Genomic DNA, 10,187 nt, shown 5'->3' with positions numbered 1-10,187 from the left:
TCAAAAGGGTATCAAAACACCCAAAGATTTGTTCTCTAGGGTTAAAATGAGCCTTTGCTCATGGAAGGATTTGCAAGTGTAGTTTAGGCTTATCCATTCAAATCGATAGACAATTGACCTTCTAGTTTTTGTGGTTCCTCCCAATTTGTTACACAAGCTTGGAATTCACTCATCTCACCCTTGATGGAAAGATTGGAAGTGGTACCCTACCACTCTAGTGGCCAGTTATAAGCCTAGACTGGGGTATCAGTGGTTGGTGCGCCATCTTCTAATGGTTGATACCCTCAATCAACATTGGCATTTGCATTCTTTGCATGAGACTTGGAGTCTTAGATTTACCGTTGTCTGGCATACTATCACTCAGTCAAAGATAGTTCACTTTTCCTGGTGTCTCCTCTTCCAGGGCTTGCCTTTGGGTCCTTGGCTCCGATATCTGGGAGTTCTTGATCCTAGATGCCCTTTTAATGGCCAACCTGAAAGCTTTCTATACTTTTTTGGTTTTGTAGAAGAGCTCAGAATTACTGGCTCTGAATTTTTTATTTCTTCAAGAATTTTAATCCTAAGGCCTTCACTTAGCATATGGTGGTTCTAGGTGATGCTCCCAGACTCCCTTTTAGATATGCCCAAATTTGGCATACTTTCAGAATGGACTTATTGTTCACAATCTGGAACGATCACAATATTGTTTTATTCTCTCACAGCTTTCTTGATATTTATGTTGCAATGTACTCTAAAGCACGTATATGTAATAATGTCATGATGCAAATTCAAGTACAAACTGACAAAGTCATGTTGGAAGTGGCTCACCTACAGGAGGTACTTGCTCACTAGGGAAATGCCCCTTGTATGGTTGCCCGAGTTCCTCTGATGCTCTTTCTAGTGACTATACTCCTCCTCACAGTTGTTAAAGAGGCTGGAGCAGTTCTACTTGCCGCTCATAGACCCCTAGGTCACATCCTCATCGTTGCTCTCCTAGTGGTGGTTCTTGTGGTTGTCACTGCCCAACCTCGCCTCCTCGGAGGTTAGGCTCAGGTTGGTCCTCGGTGGCTCCCCTTGCTACTGTTGATGCGAGTTGGTTGTCTGCTCACCATGACCCATTTAGCCATTTCTTCTCCCTGGGCTAAAGAAGATAAAGATAAGGATAAATATGTTGTTGTTGCTGATGGTTGGGACCCCCCTAAGCCAACCAATAACCTTAAAGATTTTTGGGGTTCTGATGACAAAGACCCTCCTTTGGTTGGCATTGCTATTGTAGCCTAAAGTTTTATATTTCTATTTATGTATGTTTTTTGATGAATAGTTGATCTCTGGCCTTGGGTTATTTGAACTCCCAGAGTGATCTTATATCCCATGGCCTCTTTTTTGTGAATATATATTTTTAAAGTTTTAAATTAATGGAAAAGGTCTATTCATCAAAAAAGGGGGAGATTGATGACATTAAGGTCAATTTATCTATCAGTGACTCAACACTTAGTTAGTTGGTTGCATTGCTATTGAGCTCTACAGTTGCTACCGAGATTATCATTCATCCAATAGTACTAACCAAGTTTCTTAGTTGCTACTAAGCTACACATATAGTTTGTAGTTCATGCTGAGCTTCATAGTATCTACAAAGCATCAGAGATAGTTTGCAGTATAGCTTGAGCGTAGCAGTGCCTACCAAGCTATCCAATAGAAGTGATGAAGATCTTAGTGTTAACTGAGATCTATAGTGTTAACCAAGCTCTACAGTGTTTACCAAGCTCATTGTGTTAACAAAGAGAATCTAGTGTTGATCGAATCATGCAATGTCAATTGAGTGATTATGTATCAACCAAGTTTCTTAGTGTTCACCGAGTCACACAATGCTGACTGAGTTTGAGTTACTCAAAAGTGATCAGTATGGACCAAGATTCAACTTCAACCAAGTGCCAAAGTATGTCAAGCATTGATAGTGTTTTCCATGTATCAAAACATCATCGAGTTTGTCTTCAGAACCTGAGTTACAACAATTGGGCAGATTTTGTGAATTATGATGAAATTGGTATTGTAGCCAACTCTGGTAAGTAGTTATTTGGATTTATATATATGTAACTCATTGTATCATATCCAAGTGTGTAATATCCCCACCAATAGGGTTAGTTAAGAACAAGTAATGCCTACAAAAATAAATGTTAGAATCACAATAATAATAAAAATAACTATATTATTCTACCCTTTAAGTTAACCCCAATCTTAAGGACGTCTCTAGATTGGGCTTCATATCTCATAGCTACTTCACTTTCATCCCAGGAGTGCACCCCTTAAGATTCTTCTTGGATGGGCATCCTCTATCCAAGGCCAATGACATATGCATATGTTTGACAACATTAGAATATTCTAGCAACATGGACAATTCTCAGCCATGGTGGTTGGTTTGAGGTGTTAATACCTCGCTACCCCCATGCTTCAAGTCATATAATTCTCCTAATAGATTAATGCATTATTACTCAATTATCGGCCATGGTGGACAATGAACATCTTAATATCTTGATGCTCCATGCTTTGATATCGAATCTCGGCCATGGCGGACCATGTAGATACCAACATGGAGATATTAAGATCTTCATTGTCCGCCTTCGCCAATAATCGAGTAATAATACATTAATCTATTAGGAGAATTACAAGACTCGAAGCATGGGGGTAGCAAGGTATTAACACCTTGAACCAACCACCATGGTCTAGAATTCTCCATGTTGCCAAAATATTCTGATGTTGTCAAACATATGCATATGTCGTTGGCCTTGGATAGAGGATGCCCATCCAAGAAGAATCTTAAGGGGTGCGCTCCTGGGATGACGGTGAAGTAGCTATGAGCTATGAAGCCTGATCTAGAGATGTCCTTAAGATTGGGATTAACTTAGAGGGTGGAATAATATAGTTAGTTTTATTATTATTATGATTCTAACATTTATTTTTGCAGGTATTACTTGTTCTTAACTAACCCTATCAGTGGGGACATTACAAAGTGTGTCATTGAAAAGGTAATATGAAGTGTATGAGTGTGAACTGAAGAAGGCTACGAGTAGTATAAAGGACATTAGAGATTTATCTATCATATCTAGGTGATCATTGAATTTCAAGGAATCACATTCAACAAATCAAAGTTGAAGATCAGAGATCAACCACTGATTCATTCTAACGAGTGTATCAATTAAATCCTTTAATGAGGTGGACTTAACAATCTTTTGCTAAATCTTCTAATAGAGTGCATACTTCATTGTATGTTTGGAAATCCTTTAACAAGGTGGACCTTATAGTCCTTATTTCTCCTAACGAGGCATATCACTAGAAATGGTCAAATTGTAAGCCTTAACAAATTTACTTTATACTACAATACTAAAGCTTGTGGGTATCATCCCCACCCAAGTTTTACTTTCTATTTGGAAGGTTTATGGGTCACCATATCTTGTGTCAAAGTGTTATGAATGTTTTATTTCTTTCATTCTTTCATGCATGCAATTTGATCAAAATAATATATGAAGGATTAATTGGAGAAGTAAGTTAAATTTTTAATTGTTCCTGATTCACTCCTCCCCTCTTAGTAACCTAGCCTATCTTATATTTCCAACAAAATACTCAAGGCATGGGTGAGGTAACACAATTATCTTATTAATGTTTAAACCCATTTCCAAAAGTCTATTAAGGTATCACTTATTAAGTCAACTTACAATGAGTTACCCTGATAGCTGCTTTAGGCCTTGACACCCATTGCAATCCACTCCCATAGGATTCACCTATATTACCTTCCCAAAGCTCACAAACCAAAACTTTGTCCCATACCACAAAACTACTAATAATCAATTTCAATTCCATGACAAGAAATCCAATATTAACATTAGTTCTTAAAGCTCAAAATATCATAAATAGTCCCATAAGTAAATATCATAACATGAGCATCAACTTGAACCAAAAAACACATCATAACATCCAATGAGAAAAATCACCATAAAAGTAAATTTCAAAAGCCTCTCGTGCACATTGCAATTGGATATCCAGACAACCCGAAACTCATCACAAAATAAATATCACAAAAATCCCATAATTAACCATACATAAAATAAGTCAAGTGTTTAACAATGTCCAACTTGACTAGAGATATGTTAATATAATTTTTTCGTCTAATAAGTATTTAAATGTCAAAATATCTTTGTACATATAGAATATCATGTAATGGCTTGTTCAGGGGTCTTCAAGGGTTAATCATTCTTAGGAGTCTAAGGAAAGAGATGAGACTACAAGAAAGTTAGGGAAAGGGTGGTCTAGAGTGTAGTTTGATAGGGAATCCAAAGGAAACCTAGGTAGAAGTGGAGAGGGTTGTGTTATACTATATGCAAAAGACAACATTTTAACTCTAGGTGCAAAGTCATTGCAAGATGGGATAAACAACGTAGTCAGTTGTTTGGTGGCAATTTTTTCTCTTAAATGGAAAATACGTGTGGATGTAGGAAAATCCATCTTCAAGGTGATTCCCAAATTATGGTTAATGGTATAGTGAAAGGAAATATGGAAACATGTTTCCCAAACAAGCACATTAGGTGGATAAGAAGGATTTTGGAGGGTTTTGAAGAATTTCAAGTTATACCTTGTTTGAAGGGTTTTCAATAACTAATAGGATGACCAACATTAGTGTGAATTTGAATGATAAAGTTAAGTTGGTGGAAGAGTTTAATGATCTTAACTCATCTCTTTTTCATTAGGAACCTAATAATTTAAATAATTATTTGCTTTATGGGGTGTGGTCCAAAGAAATGATAACACACAATTATTGGTAGAAGTTGTGTGGAGACGGTGAATTGGAGCACGTGAGAAGGACTTTTGGCAACAGAAACATGATGAAATGATGGGAATGACATCATCCCTTGTGGTGAAAGGAATTTAGGCACAACTTCTAGATTTAGGAGGAGCTTATATCAAACCCACATGACTCAAGACTTTTCGATGAATAATGTTTCAATGGAATAGTTGAGAAGAATAGTCATGGAGGCAAATTTTTATCTAATGACACCAACTTGAAGAAAAAAACTCTGGGAGTTCGAGGGGAAATAATGCCAAGACAAATGGCTAAGGTATTTCATCTTGATGAGGAGGAGTTTATGCATATTGTTCGCATGTTGTTTGTAATAATAGGCTTTAATTGTTTAATTGAATGATGATTTTAAACAAAAATTCAAAGAAAAAACATGTTCTTACAAAAATCTTGGAAGTATTAAATGTATCATGTCTAGTATTGCAAATTAAGATGCTTCTCTATAAAGAGAAGAAATAGATGATTGTTTTTATTCTTTTTTTCTATATTTAAATATTTTCTAACTTAATCCAATATAAAAGCATACATAATTTTAAAGTATAAGTAAAATCAAGAAATCTACCTAACCTACACTATCTGATATGTAAGTCTTTTTATTATCATGCACTAACTTCATTTAATACTTCCATCTACTTACACAAATCAACTAATCTTCAATGACTAGATTACTACTTTCTAACTATTCTATTTAATTTTCAAGAAAACCATAATAAATGTTTTTCAAAATGAGGAAGCCTTTATGAAGTTTTTTCAAACATTTTATCTTTCTCTTGTAGTGGACACTTATCATAATATTGTCATAGAAGTAGTTCAAGAGGGGGTCACATCAAGTCCTCCTTATTTCAAGAGGGGGTCACATCAAGTCCTCCTTATTTCCTTCTCTCATTAGTGCAATTATTTTACTTTCCTCGTTTAAGGACAAACTTTTTCCCATGTGGTTTTCTCATTTTCCCTTGATATGAGAGATTGTATTGGTTTGTATGTGGGTATCTAACTAGACCTTGTTGCCAATACCCATCCATTCATGCACCCATATTTAGGATTTTATCCTCTTCCTAATTTAATCTTAAGGAAGGGCATTAAAATAATTAGGATAATTGCCTAATTAGTTACTTGATTAGATCTTTTTTAACTTTATTTGATTAAGCTAAACTTAGTATTTATTTTTATATTTTGTTGGATTAGGCTTTATTTAGCACACGTTTTGTCAATTTTATGATGAGGGCACTTATCAAGTTATCTTTTAATATTTTTTTGGGGCATCATTATCATTTCTATAATGGTTCAGTATATTCATTTGTATAATAAATGTTCTATGCATCAATACACATATTTTCCAAGGTTATAAATGATCCATGGGCTTGTAGATTTGAACAAATCATTCCAATAAGATCCACATGATCATATTATGAATATTAGCATGAATGGAGAGTGTTGTTTACAATCATTTCCTCAAGTCTTTTGTGTTAGATTGTGGTGACTGATCAGGAAAGTACTGTACATACTTCATAAATAGTGGTAGCCGACATGGTAGCTGACATATTATGGCCGACATATGGCCGACATGTTATAACCCTAAAGCGGTTTAATACTTGTATAAAAGGGCTTAGGGTTGGGTATTTTTCATAATGTTGTGATACGAAATTGGTTCTTGCGGCAGTATTGAGATGTAAGGGATTACAGATTGTAATCAAGTTGTAATCACTGGATTGTAATAAGATCAGACTTGCTGTTTGGTGGACGTAGCCTAGGGATTGGGTGAACCACGTTAAATCTTGGTGCCTTGTGTTCATTTCTGTGTGTTCTATTATTTTTTGTTATTGGTTATATTTGCATGTAGCTTTTTATTTCTGTCCGTGGTTTATCCTAACATTTTGGGCATTGATCTATAAGAAGGTGTCTACTTTTGATAGTAGCTACAATCCTCCTACAACATTCTTAACTATTTCCCATCCATAAGTATATAAAAAAGGAGATGGTACAAATGCAAATCAAGTAAGTGAACAAGTACATATATACCAAACATCACAAGTATTATGTCTTGAGTTCACTCTAGATGGAGAAAAACATAATTTCTCGATCTTGAAAGATATCAAACTATTACATCTTATTCCTTATCGCAAAATACAAACAATTCTAAACTCTTCATTTCAATCATTGAATGTCAATTAAAAAAATCAATCAATACATATCCTCTCTTAAAATAACCATTATAAATTACCAGACTTCTCACTCTCTAGCCATCATTATTTATAACATTTATTGTTTCTAAATTTGATTGTGTTTAAATTTTTTTAATCGACATCCAATGTCACACTTAGTGAACCATCGTCAGGATGAAATAGAAAGATAAAGGAGTTGTTGGTTCATGTAGTGTCACCTAAAACATCAATTAAAAAATTAAAAACACAACCAAATACAAAAACAAGAAATGTTATTGACATCTATAGATTGTGGAAATATGTTTATAGTGATCATTATGTAACCTTGTTAATTTATTTAATCAACTGTTTATTTTTACTTCCATAACTTAACTAACACATGAGAAAATCTTTGTTTCCTCTAGTTTAAATGATGATTGCATGTTCTTATAAATTATTTTGTAGCATAGGTCTGGTAACCATATATATTTCTAAGAAATAATAAGAAAGAATGGTATTTGTAAATGTTCTCTCTCTTGATTTTCTTTTGCATATTGATGATAGGGGAAACAACCTAGTAGCTGCCTAGGCTAACTTCACACACCTACAATTCCTAATCCGCATGTCGAAATTCGCCAATTTTTTTGGTGAACCTCTGTAGGTGAGTGAAGAGCTTAAAGCTATCCCTTCGGCTTTCTCAGATTTACAAAGCTCTCTGTAGAACTCGTAGAGTACGAGGTGGTCTAAAAGTGTCATTTAAAATGTTTCCCTGCAACCCATTATGTTCACCTCCCAATAGCCGCTCACCAAACAAATAGTACTTTTTGGACAAATGGACCAATTAGCAACCAATAAAGCTAAAAATGATCAAGAACTAGTAGATATGTGATTGACTATTAATACATGTGCTATCCTTTTTTAGGTCTTCTTATGAGCAATAATTAGACTTTGGAATCCATTATGTTCACCTCCCAATAGCCACTCACCAAAAAATAGTACTTTTTGCACAAATGGACCAATCAACAACCAATAAAGCTAAGAAATGATCAACTACTAGTAGATGTGTGATCGACTATTAGTACATGTGCTATCCTTTTTCAGGTCTTCTTATGAGCAATAATTAGACTTTGGAACCCATTATGTTCGCCTCCCAATAATCGCTTGCCAAACAAATAGTACTTTTTGCACAAATGGACCAATTGGCAACCATTAAAGCTAAAAAATGATCAACTACTAGTAAATGTGTGATCGATTATTAGTCTATCATTTTTTGGATCTTCTTATGAACGATAATTTGACCTTTTAACATAGCCCAAACTTGGTCATTTCCCTACATCAACAAAAAAAAACAACATTCCTATAAATTGTTAAAATCTAACAACTTTAATTTATTTTTCTTATTATAAAAAGATAAATGAAACTATGAATTTTATCCAACCCACTCTATTCGACAGGTAAGTCTCTTAATTGTCAACCACCAACTTCATCAAGTCCACGACACAAATCAACTAATCCCATGGACCTGATTACTCTTTTCAAACTGTTCTAACCAAACCATACTGAATGTTGCTCAAAAGAAGAGGCCTTGACGATATTTTTTCACTCGATCTGTTCTTTCTCTAGTTAAACAGCCGCACTTATTTATGACTTTATTAATCACGAGATGACAGGGAACCAGCTTTAGTAATCTTCAAACATTCATTTTTACAGATGAACAATGAATGGACATATTAACTTCGATTCAACGAGGCCCATCTGGGTAGATGGGTATGTAAATATGATTAGGTACAGGCCACCATTACTGTTACTTCAAATCAGATGAGAGTCTTCAATTCATACTACAAATAGCAGTCTAAGTGCCCATACATATTGTCATTGGGTGTTGCTTAATGGTCCGTCCCACCAGATAGAGTTCTGTCTGGGTATATTGTTTCATAATCTCTCGTGGGTGTATAGATCAATGACAACAATGTCTGTGGGAGATACTCTGAGTAAACGTCCAGATGCAATCATAGAGAAGGGCGATGCAGCCCTTAACAGGGGTCTTGATCTTCTAGAGACATGGGGAATTCCAAGAGGTATTCTGATGCCTCTGCAAAGCCATGTTGAAGAAGGAGGTGGGATTGAAGAAACGAGAGACATCTGGTTGAAGCAGAAGAATCCGGTGAAGCATTTCTTCAAGCGGGCAAACAGTTATGTTTCATATGGACCAGAGATCTCATGCAAGCTGGAGAAGAACAAGATGAAGGAAGTCAAGGGAGTGAAGGCGAGAAGGAAGTACATGCCCATCATGCTTCCCATCAAGGAGATTGTTGTGGATGATGATGAGGAGGAGGAAGGAGGAGATAATAATGAGAGTAAAAGAACCCGTGTGAAGAAGATCCACTTCAAGGCCTATGGCAATCTGGAGGAGGCTTTTCCTGCCGAGCTTTTCAATACTCTTTCGTAGAGATAACATTGATGTTCTACTTCTCTTCAATGTTATGGTCATTTGGGTCTTCTTACTTTTTCCTACTATGTTTCATTGTCTGAGGAGCCTTGGTGGTTTGCTCTTCCACTGTTTTCTATTAATATATGCAAGGGTTTTGCTTTCTGTGATCAAGATCCATTGCTTGGTGTCTGTTATAAGATTCAAGTTATGTTTTATGAATGTGTTTTGATTGAAGCCTTCCAATGCTGTTTTGAGTATTGTCGAAAATGTCGTTTTGAGGTTTAAGAGTAGAAGTTAATGTGTTAACCTAATTTTAGGTGTCAGGTGTGCCGTCAATGCATCCATATAACATTATATGTTGCTATTGGTGTAGTGCTCTGATTATGGGTTTTTGATCGAGAAAACATAAAATGTTACAATTGGTGTAATGATAATGCCACTGTAGTAACGTTAGAAGCCATTGTGGGATAAATATCAGTCTAAGCTTCATTTTAGCAATCTTTGTACGCGGTTAGAAACTATGTTATTTATCTTTCATTCTGATGATATGTTATTTATCTTTCATTCTGATGATGATGGAATTCTTTTGACAATAGAATCTAGAACCAACACTTAAGAATATCTATAGATAGTGGAAATTTGCTCTCTAAAATATCAGTTAAAGCTTCATTTTGGCAGTCTTCGAGAGCATTATACACCAGATTATTATGCCAAATCTTATAGCGTAATATTAATTAATAATAATAATAACAATAAGAAGTGTTCAACGCTGTAGTATCCCTTCCTC

The 10,187-nt window shown here is 35.3% G+C and overlaps 1 protein-coding gene across 1 annotated transcript; it reads left to right on the top strand.

Moving 5' to 3' along the window:
- Positions 1–8,837: 8,837 nt before the first annotated feature.
- Positions 8,838–9,597, top strand: LOC149556269 (uncharacterized). Its single transcript, XM_089785836.1, has one exon. It carries the CDS (start codon positions 8,930–8,932, stop codon positions 9,416–9,418), a length of 489 nt encoding a protein of 162 aa, XP_089641962.1. The 5' UTR covers positions 8,838–8,929; the 3' UTR covers positions 9,419–9,597.
- Positions 9,598–10,187: the final 590 nt, after the last annotated feature.

This window comes from Cupressus sempervirens, chromosome 5, assembly GCF_028749045.1.
Source record: "Cupressus sempervirens isolate cs-2001-9-10 chromosome 5, ASM2874904v1, whole genome shotgun sequence".
Lineage (NCBI taxonomy): Eukaryota > Viridiplantae > Streptophyta > Pinopsida > Cupressales > Cupressaceae > Cupressus > Cupressus sempervirens.
This window is presented reverse-complemented; position numbering and strand designations above follow the sequence as displayed.